Here is a 19,777-nt window from a genome sequence, read left to right on the forward strand (position 1 = left end):
CATTCCCTCACCCCCTCACTTCCTCACCCCCTCCACCCCTACCCACTCTCCCCTGCCCTCATTCCCCACCAGCCACTCCCCCACCCTCTCTCTTCCCCCACCCACTCCCTCACCCTCCTTCTTCCGCCACCCACTCCTTCAACCCCCCCACCCACTCCCTCACCCTCATTTCCCCCAATCCACTCCCCCACCCACTCCCTCAACCCCTACCCTCCATCCATTCCCTCACCCCCCACCCTCTCCCCCACCCAATCCCTCACCCCTCCTCCCACTCCCTCAGCCCCCCCTCCCCCAACTCCCCGCTCCCCCTCCTCCCACTCCCTCAGCCCCCCTCCCCCAACTCCCCACTCCCCCTCCTCCCACTCCCTCAGTCCCCCTCCCCCAACTCCCTCAGTCCCTCCCCCAACTCCCCGCTCCCCCTCCTCCCACTCCCTCAGCCCCCCTCCCCCAACTCCCCACTCCCCCTCCTCCCACTCCCTCAGTCCCCCTCCCCCAACTCCCTCAGCCCCTCCCCCAACTCCCCGCTCCCCCTCCTCCCACTCCCTCAGTCCCCCTCCCCCAACTCCCTCAGCCCCTCCCCCAACTCCCTGCTCCCCCTCCTCCCACTCCCTCAGTCCCCCTCCCCCAACTCCCTCAGCCCCCCCCTCCCCCAACTCCCCGCTCCCCCTCCTCCCACTCCCTCAGTCCCCCTCCCCCAACTCCCTCAGCCCCTCCCCCAACTCCCTGCTCCCCCTCCTCCCACTCCCTCAGCCCCCCTCCCCTAACTCCCCATTCCTCCCTCCCCCCATATTCCCCCACCCTCTCTCTTCCCCCCCCCACCCACTCACTCCCCCCTCTCTCTCTTTCCTCCCACTCACTCCTCCCCCACCCTCATTCCCCCATACTCTCCATCCTCTCTCTTTCCCCCCCTACCCTCACTCCTCCCACTTTCCCCACCCCCCCCAACTCAGTCCCTCACTCTCTCTCCCCACCCCACTTGTAGTTAATCTGTCTGGATGGCCTCCCAAAATCTCTCCCTCTCCCTCACACACACTCTGAGACAGAGGGGTGGACTCTAGGACCGGGCAGAACGCTGCCATTCCATTGTGAGGAGTAGGAGGGGTGTCGGGTGGTGAGGAGTTGTAGGAGGAGGACGCTGGGGGGGGGGGGGTGCGCGCTAGGACCCAGTGGCTGGCTGAGTTGTGGGGGGGAGCTGCACCGGGCTGTGGGCTGTGAGAGCAGCCGGTTCGAGACTCCCCATCGCCGGATAGGGTGGCTGGAAGATCCGGGGGGGGAGGAGGAGGAGGAGGAGGGGGGTGGTGGGGTGCTGGAGGGGTGGGTGGGTGGGAGGGGGGGGTGGTGGGAAGGGAGGGAGGGGGGGTAGGGGGGTGGGTTGTGGGGGGGGGGAAATAATCAGAGATTGGTTTTGTTTTTTATACCAAAATACATATTTATATATCCAGATGTGAATATAGATAATAAAAGGCAAAGCAAGGCTGGCGGAAACATGGCTGCTGTCTGATGGAAGATGTTGGAGAAAAGGGGAGACGATATTATAACTGGAGCGTGAAGAACATGGATCAGGAGTGAGTCCAGTCTGTTTAACAAGAGAGAGAGAGAGGCCTGGAATATTCACCATGAAAACAATTAGAATGATATGTATGAGAGAGAGAGAGAGATTCCAGCAGCACTGCAAAAATAACCTTAACTATCCCACATCCAACCTTGCAATTTGGACCTGAGATTGCAAATTGGCATCTCTCCCCCCCCCAACTATTTCTTTTCTCTCAATATCTTGAAATTTCAATTTGATATGGCAAACTGAAATGTCTCCATCTAGTTATTTCTATTAGTATCTTGTAATTTCAGCCTTATTACAAACTGAAATTTCTCCCCCATCTATTAATTCATTTTTCATATCTTGTAATTTCATGCTAATATTACAAATTGAAATTTCCCCCCCCATCTATTAATTCATTTTTTGTTAATATCTTGTAATTTCAGCCCTATATTACAAATTAAAATTTCTCCCCCATCTATTAATTCATTTTTCATATCTTGTAATTTCATGCTAATATTACAAATTGAAATTTCCCCCCCATCTATTAATTCATTTTTCATATCTTGTAATTTCATGCTAATATTACAAATTGAAATTTCTCCCCCATCTATTAATTCATTTTCCATATCTTGTAATTTCATGCTAATATTAGAAATTGAAATTTCCCCCCATCTATTAATTCATTTTTCATCTTGTAATTTCATGCTAATATTAGAAATTGAAATTTCCCCCCATCTATTAATTCATTTTTAATATCTTGTAATTTCATGCTAATATTACAAATTGAAATTTCCCCCCATCTATTAATTCATTTTTAATATCTTGTAATTTCATGCTAATATTACAAATTGAAATTTCCCCCATCTATTAATTCATTTTTCTTAATATCTTGTAATTTCAGCCTTATTACAAATTAAAATTTCTCCCCCATCTATTAATTCATTTCTGTTAATATCTTGTAATTTCAGCCTGATATTACAAACTGAAATTTCTCCCCCATTAATTCATTTTTCTTAATATTTTGTAATTTCAGCCTTATATTACAAACTGAAATTTCTCCCCATCTATTAATTCATTTTTAATATCTTGTAATTTCAGCCTTATTACAAACTGAAATTTCTCCCCCATTAATTCATTTTTCTTAATATCTTGTAATTTCAGCCTTATTACACACTGAAATTTCTCCCCATCTATTACATCATTTTTGTATTAATATCTTGTAATTTCAGCCTTATGTTACAAATTGAAATTTCTCCCCATCTATTACTTCATTTTTGTATTAATATCTTGTAATTTCATGTTAATATTACAAACTGAAATTTCTCCCCATCTATTAATTCATTTCTGTTAATATCTTGTAATTTCAGCCCTATATTACAAATTAAAATTTCTCCCCATGTATGAATTCATTTTTTTGTTAATATCTTGTAATTTCAACCTAATATTACAAGTTAGCATTCCTCCTCCCCCCCCCATCTAATTTATCTTGTCCATCTCTCTTGCAATTTCACCCTGATCTTACAAATTGACATCCCCCCCCCCCACACAAAAAAATATTTTTGTGAATGAAATTGATCATTTTTAAGATGGGAGGCGAGAAGCCATTCCCTTTCTCAATCGCCTCATTTGCATTGGGGGTCCATTCACAAAAAAAAGGTCCCTGTTTCAATGTATCCGCGGTGTTTGGGGATGTGTATCAATGTGGGTGTGTAACAAATAATGTTGCAATTATTGTATCTCTTTCCTCTCTCTTCCCTTTGGAGTTTTGCTACATTTTTTGCTACATTTTTTTTGCTATCTTTTCTCCCCTTTTTTTTCACCTGTTGTGTTCAAGCGACCCTGGATGGATCACATGATCCTCCATTCACAAAATTATATGGATAATATATATGTATGTATCCAGCATGGCCTGCATTGAGAATTATCAAGGCCACAGTTCCCCTCTCTCTCTCTCTCTCTCTGTGTATTTGACTTCATTCATACTCCTATCTTAGGGAGGCTATTGCTGTTTCGAATATGATAGAGAAGTAACTGGTATGGATGTGTAAGGGTTCCATTTACGGTGCTTGATATATGGAAATCCACTGAAATCTTGAGGGGTCCTTTCATTCCTTCTCCCCTTCCAGGGGCTCTTGAGGTGGGGTCCAGGTATCTTTTCGCTGCACTCCCGATTTTTGGGCTGGTTGGCTCAGGTTTCCAGCTTTGAGCAGGCTGGTCCCTATTCCTTGCCAAAGGTGAAACCTAACAGGATGGCACAGTGGTTTTAGCACTGCTGCCTCACAGCGCCAGGGACCCAGGGTTCAATGCCCAGTTTGGGTTGCTGTCTGTGCAGAGTCTGCATGTTCTCCCTGTATCTCTGCGTGGGTTTCCTCTGGGTGAACAAAGAACAACACAGCACGGGAAACAGGCCCTTCGGCCCAACGAGCCCGCGCCGCCATCTTAACAATGTGCTTTTCCTCCTCCACCCTTGACCCATGTCTACGCTTATGGTACCCCCATTGGAAACCAGATTGAGGGGAGACTAATTTGTTACACCAATCAGCCTAACAGCACATCTTTGGGGTGTGGGAGGAAACCGGAGCACTCGGAGAAAACCCACGCAAGCACGGGGAGAATGCGCAAACTCCCACAGACACCGGCCCAAATCCATGTATCTGCACAGCTAGCAGTGATAGTCACTGAACTGTCGTGGTGCCTGTCTGCTGGTCCTGTTTCTTCCCATAATCCAAAGATGTGTAGGTTAGGTGGATTGGCCATGCTAAATTGCCCCTTAGTGTCCAAAGATGTGTAGGTTAGGTGGATTGGCCATGCTAAATTGCCCCCTAGTGTCCAAAGATGTGTAGGTTAGGTGGATTGGCCATGCTAAATTGCCCCCTAGTGTCCAAAGATGTGTAGGTTAGGTGGATTGGCCATGCTAAATTGCCCCTTAGCGTCCAAAGATGTGTAGGTTAGGTGGATTGGCCATGCTAAATTGCCCCTTAGTGCCCAAAGATGTGCAGGTTAAGGGGATTGGCCATGCTAAATTGCCCCTTAGAGTCCAAAGATGTGTGGGTTAGGTGGATTGGCCATGCTAAATTGCCCCTTAGTGTCCAAAGATGTGTGGGTTAGGTGGATTGGCCATGCTAAATTGCCCCTTAGTGTCCAAAGATGAGTAGATTAGGTGGATTGGCCATGCTAAATTGCCCCTTAGTGTCCAAAGATGTGCAAGTTAGGTGGATTGGCCATGCTAAATTGTCCCTTAGTGTCCAAAGATGTGCAGGTTAAGGGGATTGGCCATGCTAAATTGCTCCTTAGTGTCCAAAGATGTGCAGGTTAGGTGGATTGGCCATGCTAAATTGCCCCTTAGTGTCCAAAGATGTGCAGGTTAGGTGGATTGGCCATGCTAAATTGCCCCCTAGTGTCCAAAGATGTGTAGGTTAGGTGGATTGGCCATGCTAAATTGTCCCTTAGTGTCCAAAGATGTGCGGGTTAGGTGGATTGGCCATGCTAAATTGTCCCTTAGTGTCCAAAGATGTGCGGGTTAGGTGGATTGGCCATGCTAAATTGCCCCCTAGTGTCCAAAGATAAGTGGGTTAGGTGGATTGGCCATGCTAAATTGCCCCCTAGTGTCCAAAGATGTGCAGGTTAGGTGGATTGGCCATGCTAAATTGCCCCTTATTGGCTGGGGGTTGCTATCAGGATAAATACGTGGGATTGCAGGATAAGGTCTGGATGGGATTGTTATTGGTGCACGTTTGGGCTAAATGGCTTCCTTTTGCATTGTAAGGATTCTGTACTACGAAAGGCATCGATCGAGTGGGTGTTGAGGGGATGTTTCCTCTGACAGCTGTCCCTCATTTCTCAGGGTGAGACCATCTTGGGCTCGGGGGTTTCTGCCAGGGGCGAGGGTTGATTTCCAATGCCCACGGATCTTTGGGCATTGGAACAGAACGCCCCATGAGGTGGTAGGTTCCAGGGTACAGGATTTGCCTCCCTTTTCCTTTCTTGCCCTGCCTCATCACTAGGAAGATAGGAAGAACCAAAAGCTGGATGGACAAGTTCCAGTTTGGCCATTATAAGGTTCAGTAGTTCTAGTCACCTGGTAGAAGTTGGCATATTGCCGTGTTGCATCCTTTCCAACTCAACACACGCTAGAGAGTTGTGGGGGGACAACCATTCCTTTGATCATTCCTCTGACCAATCAGATTGGCGTGAATTTAAACAAAGGCTTGGCAGTTAACTATTCCCTGGTGCATTCTGCATGATAAGGCCTCTACCAATCAGAGTCCAATTGCCAGCCAGTCAGTGCACTCTTCCCATGCGTTTTAAATTGTTTTACGATTGGTACTCTTGCGAATCTGTTCTGATGAGTGCAAGATGAAAAGCTTCGACAGCATGTCTCTTTTTCAGCAACAAAATAGTTGCCGAGGAGTTCAGTCGGGGATTTAGAAGAGTAGAAAAGAACTTCATTGTCCGCACAAAAGTAAAATTTCTCTTAGACTTCACCTCGAGTGACTATTTTGTGTACACATGCGTACATTTGTGCTGATATAACTTAGGTCTATATTGTAACGTGTGATATTTCTTCCTGGGACAGGGTGGGAGCAAAGTTGGGATGGTTTTTGGATTGAGAGGATGGGGGACGGGGGGTGATGATATCACCTTGCCAAGCTGAGGAATTTCAATTTAATGAATGAACTTGGAATGAAATACTAGTCTTACAAATAAAGGTTGTGAAACTACCAGAGTTGTAACAAAAAAAGTTCACATTAGTTGAGGAAATCTGCCCTCTTACCCGGTCTGACCTACAACAGTGTGGTTGAATCTCAGCTGCCCCTCTGAAATGTCTGAGCGAGACACTCAGCAATGAGTGGCACAGTGATTAGCATGTCTGCCTCACCTCACCAGGGACCACGGTTCGACTCCAGCCTTGGGTCACTGTCTGTGTGGAGTCTGCACGTTCTCCCCATGTCTGCGTGGGTTTCCTCCAGTTTCCTCCCACAGTCCAAACATGTGCAGGTTAGGTGGATTGGCCATGCTAAATTGCCTCTTAGTGTCCAAAGATGTGTAGGTTAGGTAGATTGGCCATGCTAAATTGCCCCTTAGTGTCCAAAGATGTGCAGGTTAGGTGGATTGGCCATGCTAAATTGCCCCTTAGTGTCCAAAGATGTGCAGGTTAGATGGATTGGCCATGCTAAATTGCCCCTTAGTGTCTAAAGATGTGCAGTTTAGGTGGATTGGCCATGCTAAATTGCCCCTTAGTGTCTAAAGATGTGTAGGTTAGGTGGATTGGCCATGCTAAATTGCCCCTTAGTATCCAAAGATGTTTAGGTTAGGTAGATTGGCCATGCTAAATTGCCCCTTAGTGTCCAAAGATGTGCAGGTTAGGTGGATTGGCCATGCTAAATTGCCCCTTAGTGCCCAAAGATGTGCAGGTTAGATGGATTGGCCATGCTAAATTGCCCCTTAGTGTCCAAAGATGTGTAGGTTAGGTGGATTGGCCATGCTAAATTGCCCCTAGTAGAGGTTTAAAAAAAGGGGGCAGCATGGACAAGTTGGGCCGAAGGGCCTGTTTTCACGCCGTCAACCTCTACGACTCCAGTCTCAGACTGGGAAAGTCCGTGGTCAGCCCCAGGCTGACTGGCTGACCTGGACACATGACTCCCCCCCCCCCACCCCCATGTGGGGCTCTGTCCCACAGGGTGAATGTTTTTAAGTTTATTTATTAGTGCCACAAGTAACGCTGACACTAACACCGCAATGAAGTTACTGTGAAAATCTCCCGAGTCGCCACACTCCGGTTCGGGTTACACCGAGGGAGGATTTAGCACGGCCGACGCACCCGAACCAGCGCGTCTTACGGACTGTGGGAGGAAACCGGAGCACCCCAAGGAAACCCACGCAGACACGGGGAGAATGTGCAGACTTCACACAGGCAGTGACCCAAGTTGGGATCCGCAGGCGTTGCCTGGAATGCGGCCTGCCGAGGGGTCTGTGTTGGGAGCGTGGGACAGGGATTCAAGCCCACTTCCGACGCCCCACGCCCAATCCAGTCTGTCACACCCCGGTGCCGTACTGAGGGAGTGCTGCACTGTCAGAGGTGCCGTTTCTCTTACAGGACCTTTCTGGGATGGACGCAAACTATCCTTTGGCACCATTTGGAAAGTGGCACCTCTGACAGCGTGGCACTCCCCCAGCCTGGACTTTGCTTTGGGATACTCGTACCCACAACCTGCCAAAGATTGGAAATAGTGCCGCTCCTGCAGGTGGGATTTTGTACACCCGTTGTTGGAAGGGGATTAATCTAGCCCCAGTCCACGAGTTATGGTAACTGGTCGCTGAAAGCCTTTATGAAGCCAGGTTTGGAGGCCTAAAACCTCTGGGAGCAACTAGACTGAGGAGTGGGATTTAAATGGGGCCCAGTTCCAATGTTGGCTGACAAGGATATTTCTAGGCCTCCCTTTTTATAGGCCTCCCTATCCAGTTTCCCTGGAGTGCGGTCAATGCTTGGTAGGCCCAAGGCTGCATTTTTCTAGGGTAGGCCCCAGGCTGCATGCTAATGGGGTAGGCTCTGGGCTGCATGCAGATGGGGTGGGCCCCAGGCTGCCCGCTGATGGGGTAGTCCCCAGGCTGCATGCTAGTGGGGTGGGCCCCGGGCTGCCCGCGGGTGGGGTAGTCCCCAGGCTGCACTCTGAAAATGTTAGGCCCCAGGCTGCGCCCTCCAAGGTTAGGCCCCAGGCTGCACCCTCCAAGGTTAGGCCCCAGGCTGCAAGCTAATGTGGTAGGCCCTAGGTTGCCCTCCCAATCACAACTAGGGCCCAGGATTTGGGTTAGGTGAATTTTTATTAAAGTATCCTCAAGTGTGAGAGTTCCACTAGAGCGCATTTATTGTCCGCCTCTCATTGCCCTTGAAAAGGCAGTGCTGAGCTGCCTTATTATGTGTGGTTTAGGTACAGTGCTGTTAGGGAGGGAGTCCCAGGATGTTGACCCTGATGACAGTGAAGGAATGGCGATTATATTCCCAGGTCAGGATAGTGAGTTAAGCTTCCAGGGGATGGCCTTACCGTATATCTGCTGCCCTTGTTCTTCTAGATGGTAGAGGTCATGAGTTTGGAAGGTGCTGTAAGGAGCCTTGGTGAGTGGTTGGAGTGCATCTTGTGGATGGTACACCCGGCTCCCCTGTCGTGGAGGGAATGAATGTGAACAGTAGTGGATGGGGTGCCTATTAAGCGGGGCTGCTTTGCCCCAGTGGGGTAGATGCTGTGTTATCCAGGGAAGCTGAGGGTCTACAAGTAAACGAGCCCATCTGGTTCACTAGAGTCCCTGTAGGGGGAGAAATTCCCATCGTTACCCAGTCTGGCCTACACGTGACACCAGAGCAACAGTAATATGGTTGACTCTCAACTGCCCTCTGAATTGGCTGAGCGAGATACTTATTAAATCTTTTTTTTATTTATTCATTCATGGGACATGGGCATTGCTGGCTGGGTCAGCATTTATTGCCCATCCCTAGTTGCCCAAGGGCATTTGAGAGTCAACCACGTTGCTGTGTAGTAGGCCAGACTGGGTAAGGACGGCAGATTTCCTTCCCTAAACGGACATTAGTGACCCAGATGGGTTTTTCCGACCAATGTAGATTCTTAATTCCAGATCTACTGCGCCCCCCTCCAAGGCTAGGCCCCAGGCTGCGCCCTCCAAGGCTAGGCCCCAGGCTGCGCCCTCCAAGGCTAGGCCCCAGGCTGCGCCCTCCAAGGTTAGGCCCCAGCTGCAAGCTAATGTGGTAGGCCCTAGGTTGCCCTCCCAATCACAACTAATCAGTAGATTCTTAATTCCAGATATTTTTTATTGAATTCAAATTTCACCATCTCCCGTGGCGGGATTTGAACCCGGGTCCCCAGAACATGAGCTGAGTTTCTGGATTAATAGTCTAGTGATAATACCACTAGGCCATCGGCCTCCCCCAGAATCATAGAATCCCTACAGTGCAGAAGGAAGCCATTTGGCCCATCAAGATACTGTCCCCATAACCCCACATATTTATTCTGCTAATCCGGCTAATACCAAGGGTTAATTTAGCACGGCCAATCCACCTAACCCTCATATCTTTGGAGTGTGGGAGGAAACTGGAGCATCCGGTGGAAACCCATGCAGACACGGGGAGAACGTGCAGACGCCACACAGACGATGACCCAAGCCAGGAATCGAACCCAGGTCCCTAGTGCTGTGAGGCAGCAGTGCTAAGCACTGTGTCACCGTGTCGCCCCCTCAGTTCAAGAGGCAATTAGGGATGGACAATAAATGACGGCCCAGCCAGTGATGCCCATGTCCCGTAAAGGAATACAAAAAATAGTTCAAAGATGTGGGGGGTAGGTGGATTGGCCATGCTAAATTGTCCCTTAGTGTCCAAAGATGTGCAGGTTAGGTGGATTGGCCATGCTAAATTGTCCCTTAATGTCCAAAGATGTGCAGGTTAGGTGGATTGGCCATGCTAAATTGTCCCTTAATGTCCAAAGATGTGCAGGTTAGGTGGATTGGCCATGCTAAATTGTCCCTTAGTGTCCAAAGATGTGCAGGTTAGGTGGATTGGCCATGCTAAATTGTCCCTTAGTGTCCAAAGATGTGCAGGTTAGGTGGATTGGCCATGCTAAATTGTCCCTTAATGTCCAAAGATGTGCAGGTTAGGTGGATTGGCCATGCTAAATTGTCCCTTAATGTCCAAAGATGTGCAGGTTAGGTGGATTGGCCATGCTAAATTGTCCCTTAGTGTCCAAAGATGTGCAGGTTAGGTGGATTGGCCATGCTAAATTGTCCCTTAGTGTCCAAAGATGTGCAGGTTAGGTGGATTGGCCATGCTAAATTGTCCCTTAATGTCCAAAGATGTGCAGGTTAGGTGGATTGGCCATGCTAAATTGTCCCTTAGTGTCCAAAGATGTGCAGGTTAGGTGGATTGGCCATGCTAAATTGTCCCTTAGTGTCCAAAGATGTGCAGGTTAGGTGGATTGGCCATGCTAAATTGTCCCTTAGTGTCCAAAGATGTGCAGGTTAGGTGGATTGGCCATGCTAAATTGTCCCTTAATGTCCAAAGATGTGCAGGTTAGGTGGATTGGCCATGCTAAATTGTCCCTTAATGTCCAAAGATGTGCAGGTTAGGTGGATTGGCCATGCTAAATTGTCCCTTAGTGTCCAAAGATGTGCAGGTTAGGTGGATTGGCCATGCTAAATTGTCCCTTAGTGTCCAAAGATGTGCAGGTTAGGTGGATTGGCCATGCTAAATTGTCCCTTAATGTCCAAAGATGTGCAGGTTAGGTGGATTGGCCATGCTAAATTGTCCCTTAGTGTCCAAAGATGTGCAGGTTAGGTGGATTGGCCATGCTAAATTGTCCCTTAGTGTCCAAAGATGTGCAGGTTAGGTGGATTGGCCATGCTAAATTGTCCCTTAATGTCCAAAGATGTGCAGGTTAGGTGGATTGGCCATGCTAAATTGTCCCTTAATGTCCAAAGATGTGCAGGTTAGGTGGATTGGCCATGCTAAATTGTCCCTTAGTGTCCAAAGATGTGCAGGTTAGGTGGATTGGCCATGCTAAATTGTCCCTTAGTGTCCAAAGATGTGCAGGTTAGGTGGATTGGCCATGCTAAATTGTCCCTTAATGTCCAAAGATGTGCAGGTTAGGTGGATTGGCCATGCTAAATTGTCCCTTAGTGTCCAAAGATGTGTAGGTTAGGTGGATTGGCCATGCTAAATTGCCCCTTAGTGTCCAAAGATGTGTAGGTTAGGTGGATTGGCCATGCTAAATTGCCCCTTAATGTCCAAAGATGTGCAGGTTAGGTGGATTGGCCATGCTAAATTGTCCCTTAGTGTCCAAAGATGTGCAGGTTAGGTGGATTGGCCATGCTAAATTGTCCCTTAATGTCCAAAGATGTGTAGGTTAGGTGGATTGGCTATGCTAAATTGCCCCTTAATGTCCAAAGATGTGCAGGTTAGGTGGATTGGCCATGCTAAATTGCCCCTTAGTATTCAAAGATGTGCAAGTTAAGGGTGTTGGCCATGCTAAATTGCCTCTTAGTGCCCAGGGATATGTAGGTTAGAGGGATTAGCAGGGTAAATGTGTGGGGTGACAGGGATTGGGCCTGGGTGGGATTGTTATCGATGCAGACTCAATGGGCCAATTTGACTCCTTCTGCACTATGGGGATTCTATAGATCTCCACTAAATCTCCTCTTACCACCTTCTCTCCCGGAGAACAGTCCCAACCTCTCCAATCTCCCCGCACAACTGAAGTTTCTCCTTTTCAGAGTCAACAGAAAGGAGATTAATTTGCCTGATGGACTGGGCTATGTTCATGACCCTTTGTAGTTTCTTGCAGTCTTGGGCAGACCAGGGTAAGGATGGCAGATTTCCTTCCCTAAAAAGGGATATCAGTGAACCAGATGGGTTTTTCCGACAATGGGTCGTCAGTAGATTCTTAATTCCAGATACTTTTTATTGAATTCAAATTCCACCATCTGCCGTGGCGGGATTCGAACCCGGGTCCCCCAGAGCGTCAGCTGAGTTTCTGGATTTATAGTCCAGTGATAATACCACTAGGCCATCGGCCTCCCATCTTGGGGCAATTTGGCATGGCCAATCCACTTAACTGCATGTTTTTGGAGTGTGGGAGGAAACCCACGCAGACACGGGGAGAATGCGCAGACTCCACGCCGACGGTGACCCAAGCCGGGAATCGAACCCGGGCCCATGGCGCCGTGAGGCAGCAGTGCCAACCCACTGCGCCACCTTGCTGCCACTTCAAAGTTTAGGCGGTGAAGTTATCAAAATCTGCCAAAGTAGCCTCAGAGTTACCGTAGAGAGCAGTTGAGGCCAAAACATTGTATGTTTGCCAGGGGCAGTTAGATCTAGCACTGGGGGGGGTGGGGGGGAGGTGAAGGAGATCAAAGGACATGGAAGGGGGGGGTGGAGGGGAAGAGAGGAAGGTGGGGGGTCAGGATTTGATGATTAGCCATGATCGTAATGCATGGTGGAGCAGGCTCGAGGGGCCAAATGGCCTCCTCCTGCTCCTATTTTCTGTGTTCCTAGACTTGGAGGAGACCATCAGCCAGAGGCTTGCCCACTCTTCCACAACAGGGCCATACCAAGCTCTGGTACATCTGGAAAGGATGCTTTCTATGTAAAAGTTGGTGTGTGTTGTACCAGACAGTCCACATTTCCATAGCCTCCTGAGAAAGTAGTGGCGTTGGTGGGCTTTCTTAACTATAGCATCAGGGTGGAGAGACCAGGACAGATTGGCGATCTGGACACCTAAAAACGTGCAACTTTTGATAGTAGCGGAAGCTTGTAAGAAAAAAACATAAGAACATAAGAAATAGGAGCAGGAGTAGGCCATCTAGCCCCTCGAGCCTGCCCCGCCATTCAATAAGATCATGGCTGATCTGTCGTGGCTCAGTTCCACTTTCCCGCCCTCTCCCCATAACCCTTAATCCCCTCTCTTATCAAAAACCCATCAACCCGTGTCTTAAATATATTTAGCGAGGCAGCCTCCACCACTTCAACGGGCAGAGAATTCCAGAGATTCACCACCCTTTGAGTGAAGAAGTTCCTCCTCAACTCCGTTCTAAACTGCACCCCCCTTTATCTTGAGGCTGTGCCCCCTAGTCCTACTGTCCTTTCTGAGCAGGAAGAGTCTCTCCACCTCTATCCTATCCATCCCATTCATCATCTTATACGTCTCAATGAGATCTCCCCTCATTCTTCTAAACTCTAACGAGTACAAGCCTAGTTTATTCAGCCTCTCCTCATAGCTCAACCCCCTCAACTCCGGCATCAGCCTAGTAAACCTCCTCTGCACTCCCTCCAAGGCCAAAATATCCTTGCGTAAGTGCGGCGACCAAAACTGCACACAGTAATCCAGCTGCGGCCTCACCAATGCCCTATACAGCTGCAGCAAGACCTCCCTACTTTTATATTCAATCCCCCTCGCTATGAAGGCCAGCATCCCATTCGCCTTCCTGACCACCTGCTGCACCTGCAGGCTGGGTTTTTGCGACTCATGCACAAGGACCCCCAGGTCCCTCTGCACCATCGCCTGCTGCAGTTTTTCGCCCCGTAAGTAATAGTCCTTCCTACCATTATTCCTACCAAAGTGGACCACCTCACACTTGCCAACATTAAATTCCATTTGCCATTTCCTGGCCCATTCGCCCAGCCTATCTAGATCCTTCTGCAGACTCTCCACACCCTGTGTCTGGTTGCTGTTTGTGAAGAGTTGTTGGCCACCCCATTTTCTACCTGACAACCGTGACTACGTTACAGGAAGTGCTCGGTTGGCTGTTTGGGGTGTTGAGCGGTGGTGAAGCTGTTACGTGAATGCGAGGTTCACTGGATCAGTTGTTGTCGTCAGTTTAGCACGGCTGCCCTAACCTGCGCGTCTCTCGGACTGCGGGAGGAAACCCACGCAGACACGGGGAGAATGTGCGAACTCCGCACGGAGACAGTGACCCCCAAACTGGGAATCGAACCCGGGTCCCTGGCGCTGTGAGGCAGCAGTGCTGACCAGTGTGCCACTAATCGATACGAGGAGGATGATTCCCTCTGTGGGACAGACTAGAACAAGGGGGGGAAGCAGCTTGAGAATGAGAGGCCTCCCATTCAGACAGAGATGAGGAGAATTTTCTTTGTCCCGGACAGTTGTCAGTGTGGGAAATTCTCTTTCCCGGATGGCAGTGGACGTCGAGACAGAGTTTGAGGATTTTTGATTGAGAAGGGGGTCGGGGGTCGTTGTGTGGGGCTGGGCGAGGGGAGAGAGAAGGTGGGGAAATGGATTTGAGACCACATTAACCTTTGTCGAGGTTAATTAAGGACAGATAATAAATGCTTCCTATCCAGAAGCGTCCACTCCCATGAAATATTGGGCTGAACTTTGTGTGCCCCCGACTGGGTGTTTTTCCCTCGAGGGGAAAGGGATTGGGGAGGATAGGGAAGTAAAATAGGGTTGGTGCCCATCCCACCAACTTCCTCTTACCCCTGAACTCACCAACCTATTACAGGGGTCATTATGTATGGCTATGGGATGGTCTGTGTGCAACATGTTAGCTCCACTCCATGTTCTGTGGAAGATGGCGGTGGGTGGGATGTCTAGAGAACAGCAATAAATAAAAGAATATTGGCTGATCTCCTAACATGCGGTGGACCTGCCCCCTCATTATGATTGAATCTATTCACCGTGGACAAGTTGACCACTGAATGGATGCCTCTCCCGTCTTGAAAACTTCATAGGTCCACAACTCCTGCTGCTGAGTTGGGATTGATTCTTGCTTAAAGATTGAATTGGTTCAACCAAGGACAGGAAGTCAGCAGCAAAAGTTAATTTTTACAACTTTTATCTTGGTGCTTACGGGCAGGATTTTCTAGCCCCTCCCAACTCCCGTTTGTAGCTTCACCTGGCATGGTGAACAAGCTGCAGATGGTGTGGCCAACGATCTCCTGTTTTCCACCTCATTCCCTGTTGCTCACCCAAAGCTCCCCCCCAAGACTTCCTGCCTTCAGACCCCAAGAACTAACATCTGCCAAAGTCACCAGTGGCCCAAGGATGAGATGAGAGAGCAACAGAACAGCGTTGCTGAAAAGGCCTTGTTAGTTGGTCTGACCCTCAGCTCAGATACCGCATGTGCCTCAGAGAGTGATATTGAGTTGGGATCAGAATGTGGTGAGTTACCAGGCTTGAGTGGGCAGCACCTAGGCCACAGTAATGATCGGCTCGTGCCAGCTCACCCAAGGGAATTCTGATGAGGGCTTTGATGGGGTGGCAGATAAGAAAATGATGGTAGGCACACAAGGAGCATGAGTGCATAGGCTGACCTGCCAGCAGTCTCTTGTCGCAAGTACGGCGACCAAAACTGCACACAGTACTCCAGCTGCGGCCTCACCAGTGCCCTGTTCAGTTGCAGCAAGACCTCCCTGCTTTTATATTCTATCCCCCTCGCTATAAAGGCCAGCATCCCATTCGCCTTCTTGATCACCAGCTGCACCTGCAGACTGGGTTTTTGCGACTCGTGCACAAGGACCCCCAGGTCCCTCTGCACCGTAGCATGCTGCAGCTTTTCATAAGAACATAAGAAATAGGAGCAGGAGTAGGCCATCTAGCCCTTCGAGCCTGCCCCGCCATTCAATAAGATCATGGCTGATCTGTCGTGGCTCAGTTCCACTTTCCCGCCCTCTCCCCATAACCCTTAATCCCCTCTCTTATCAAAAACCCATCAACCCGCGTCTTCAAAATATTTAGCGAGGCAGCCTCCACCACTTCAACGGGCAGAGAATTCCAGAGATTCACCACCCTTTGAGTGAAGAAGTTCCTCCTCAACTCCGTTCTAAACCGCCCCCCTTTTATCTTGAGGCTGTGCCCCCTAGTCCTACTGTCCTTTCTGAGCGGGAAGAGCCTCTCCACCTCTATCCTATCCATCCCATTCATCATCTTATACGTCTCAATGAGATCTCCCCTCATTCTTCTAAACTCTAACGAGTACAAGCCTAGTTTATTCAGCCTCTCCTCATAGCTCAACCCCCTCAACTCCGGTATCAGCCTAGTAAACCTCCTCTGCACTCCCTCCAAGGCCAAAATATCCTTGCGTAAGTGCGGCGCCCAAAACTGCACACAGTACTCCAGCTGCGGCCTCACCAATGCCCTATACAGCTGCAGCAAGACCTCCCTACTTTTATATTCAATCCCCCTCGCTATGAAGGCCAGCATCCCATTCGCCTTCCTGACCACCTGCTGCACCTGCAGGCTAAATAATAATCCCTCCTACTATTATTTCGACCAAAGTGGACAAAGGACATTAGTGGGTTTTTCCTGACAATGGGTCATCAGTAGATTCTTAATTCCAGATTATTTATTTGTTGAATTCAAATTCCACCATCTGCTGTGGTGGGATTCGAACCCGGGTCCCCCAGAGCATTAGCTGAGTTTCCGGATTACCTGCCTGGCGATAATCCCACTCAGCCACCCCTGTCACTGGGTTGTGATCAGAGCTCCCCACTCACCTGACAGAGGGGCAGAGCCCCAAAAGCTCGCGGTGTTTGCTACCCAATAAACCTGTCGGACTTTAACCTGGAGTTGTGAGACTTCTTACTGCATTGGGCCTCTGGATAACCCATGTCAAACTTCAGGGGTCACGAGTTCGAATCCCACCAGGGAGGATTAAATTCGATTGTGACAGTGTGGGATGGAAACTATCCTCAGTGCCGGCGACCACACTGATTGTCATTTTAAAAAAAAATCCCATCTGGTTCACTCATGTCCCTTTAGGGGAGGAAATCTGCCATCCTTACCCGGTCTGGCCTACATGTGACTCCAGAGCCTCAACAACTTTGGAGAAAGTACAGGAAGCGGCTACTGGGTCGCTGCCTGATTGGGAGGGTAGTAACTGTGAGGAGAGATTGGATAAACTTGTTTTCACTTAAACATCAGGGGCTGGGGAAGCGCGGACAGAATGGATAGTTGGAGTCATAGAGGTTGACAGCATGGAAACAGGCCCAACTCATCCACGTCACCCAGTTTTTAACTACTAAGCTAAACCCAACTGCCCGCATTCGGCCCATATCCCTCTTTACCCATGTAACTATCTAAATGCTTCTTAAAAGACAAAATTGTACCCGCCTCTACTGGGGCGGCATGGTAGCACAGTGGGTTAGCACTGCTGCTTCACAGCTCCAGGGTCCTGGGTTCGATTCCCGGCTCGGGTCACTGTCTGTGTGGAGTTTGCACATTCTCCTCGTGTCTGTGTGGGTTTCCTCCCACAGTCCAAAGATGTGCAGGTTAGGTTGATTGGCCGTGCTAAGAAATTGCCCCTTAGTGTCCAGGGATGCGTAGGTTAGAGGGATTAGTGGGTATAATATGTAGGGATATGGGGGTAGGGCCTGGGTGGGATTGTGTTTGGTGCAGACTTGATGGGCCGAAGGGCCTCTTTCTGCACTGTAGGACTCTATGACTCTACAACTACCTCGGGCAGCTTGTTCCAGACACTCACCACCTTCTGAGTGAAAAAATTGCCCCTCTGGACCCTTTTGTATCTCTCCCCTCTCACCTTAAACCTCTGCCCTCTAGTTTTAGACTCCCTTACCTTTGGGAAAAGATATTGACTATCTCGCTGATCTGTGCCCCTCATTATTTTATAGACCTCTATAAGATCATCCCTCTACGCTCCAGAGAAAAAAGTCGCAGTCTATCCAGCCTCTCCTTATAACTCAATCCATCAAGTCCCAGTAGCATCCTAGTAAATCTTTTCTGCATTCTTTCTAGTTTAATAATATCCTTTCTACAATAGGGTGACCAGAATTGTACACAGTATTCCAAGTGTGGCCTTACCAATGTCTTGTACAACTTCAACAAGACGTCCCAACTCCTGTACTCTGACCGATGAAACCAAGCATGCCGAATGCCTTCTTCACCACTCTGTCCACCCGTGACTCCACTTTCAAGGAGCTCTGAACCTGTACCCCTAGATCTCTTTGTTCTGTAACTCTCCCCCAACGCCCTACCATTAACTGAGTAAGTCCTGCCCTGGTTCAATCGACCAAAATCCATCACCTCGCATTTGTCTAAATTAAACTCCATCCGCCATTCATCGGCCCGCTGGCCCAACTGATCAAGATCCCATTGCAATCGGAGATAACTTTCTTCGATAAGATCGTTCCTCAGCCTCCTACGCTTCAGGGGGAAAAAAGTCCCAGTTTATCCAGCCTGTCCTTATAACCCAATCCATCAAGTCTTTCTCCCAGGGTAGAAATATCAGTGATTAGGGGACTAAGGTGAAAGGGGATAAGATTAAAGGAGATGGGATGGGAAGTTTTTATACAGAGTGCCTGAAATGTATAGTCAGAGGAGATAGTGGAAGCAGATACAATAGCAATGGTTAAGATATTGACAGATCTGGACAGATATGTGAATCGTCAGGGGATAGAGGGATACGGATCGCTTGGAGGCAAACGGCCTTTTGTTTGGAAAGGTGTCTTGCTTTAGCACAGGCTTGCTGGGCCGAAGGGCCTCTCCCTGTGCTGTACCATACTGTTCTTTGATTCTTAACTGCCCCCTGGAATGGCCAAGCAAGACACTCAGTTCAGGGGTTGGGGGGGGAGGCAATTAGGGACAGGCAACAAATACCGGCCCAACCAGCGGCACCCACATCCCCCGAAGGAATACTGAAGAAATGGGCCCTGTGGAGACGCGATGATTTGCCTCTCGTTAAGAGGGAGTTGGATGACCACAAGTACGTTTATGGAGCTCAACATCCCTCGATTATACACAGTCAGGGACGGACCAAAGATGGGCAGGTTAGGCGGATTGGCCGTGCCAAACTGCCCCTTAATGTCAGGGGAAGTGCGCGGCGCTAGGGCCTGGGTGGGATTGTTGCCAGTGCAGTCTCGATGGGCCGAATGGCCCTGTAGGGATTCTATGATTCCGTTAAGGTAGTCCCTGGAGCGAACCTCTGGGACGATAGCCACATAGGAGCTGAACTAGGCAAATTCAGGCCTTCGGGCCTTCTCCGCCAATCATGATCTCTCCCTCCACCTCCCCACCCGTTCCCCCTTATCCCTTTCACCCATTTTTTTAAAATCAGAAATATATCTATCTCTTTCTTGAAAGCGTTTAAAGATTCTAACTTCGCCACGCTGTGGGGCAGCGACAAATTCACCACCCTCTGGGAGAAGTAGCCTCTTTTCATCTCAGTTTTAAATCTACCGCCTCTCAACCTATACCTGTGACGTCTCGTCTGAGATTGCCCCACAAGGGGGGAAATATTTGGTATACATTTATTCTATCAATCCCTTCTATATCCCTCGATCAGCTCCACTCTCGTCCTTCTAAACTCCAGCGTGTACAAGCCAAACTGTTCAATCTCTCCTCATTCACCAACTCTTCCATCGCTGGAATCCAGATGTCCGAGATCGTAGCAACAAAAACCTGCATTTCTATAGCACCGTAGACCTCTACAGCACAGAAACAGGCCATTTGGCCCTTCTTGGCTGTGCTGAACCATTTTTCTTCCTGACCTGCACCCGGACCATATCCCTCCACACCCCTCTCATCCATGTACCCGTCCAAGTTTTTCTTAAATGTTAAAAGTGAGCCCACATTTACTCCTACATCTGGCAGCTCATTCCACACTCCCACCACTCCCTGTGTGAAGAAACCTCCCCTAATATTCCCTTTAAACTTTTCCCCCTTTCGCCCTTAACCCATGCCCTCTCCCCTAGCCTCAGTGGAA

General features: G+C 49.0%; 1 protein-coding gene across 1 annotated transcript in view; it reads left to right on the forward strand.

The window, feature by feature from the left end:
• Positions 1-1,399: 1,399 nt before the first annotated feature.
• The window catches only part of LOC145339220 (sprouty-related, EVH1 domain-containing protein 1-like), a gene marked incomplete at its 3' end in the record, with an annotated part of 34,128 nt that continues 15,750 nt past the window's right edge, over positions 1,400-19,777 (forward strand). Inside the window, exon 1 of the mRNA XM_080183616.1 lies at positions 1,400-1,565. Coding sequence (XP_080039742.1) covers positions 1,501-1,565 — 65 coding nt within the window. The remainder of the gene's footprint in view (positions 1,566-19,777) is intronic.

This window comes from Carcharhinus amblyrhynchos, unplaced genomic scaffold (assembly GCF_965287045.1).
Source record: "Carcharhinus amblyrhynchos unplaced genomic scaffold, sCarAmb.v2.hapA chromosome_348, whole genome shotgun sequence".
In the NCBI taxonomy this organism is placed as follows: domain Eukaryota; kingdom Metazoa; phylum Chordata; class Chondrichthyes; order Carcharhiniformes; family Carcharhinidae; genus Carcharhinus; species Carcharhinus amblyrhynchos.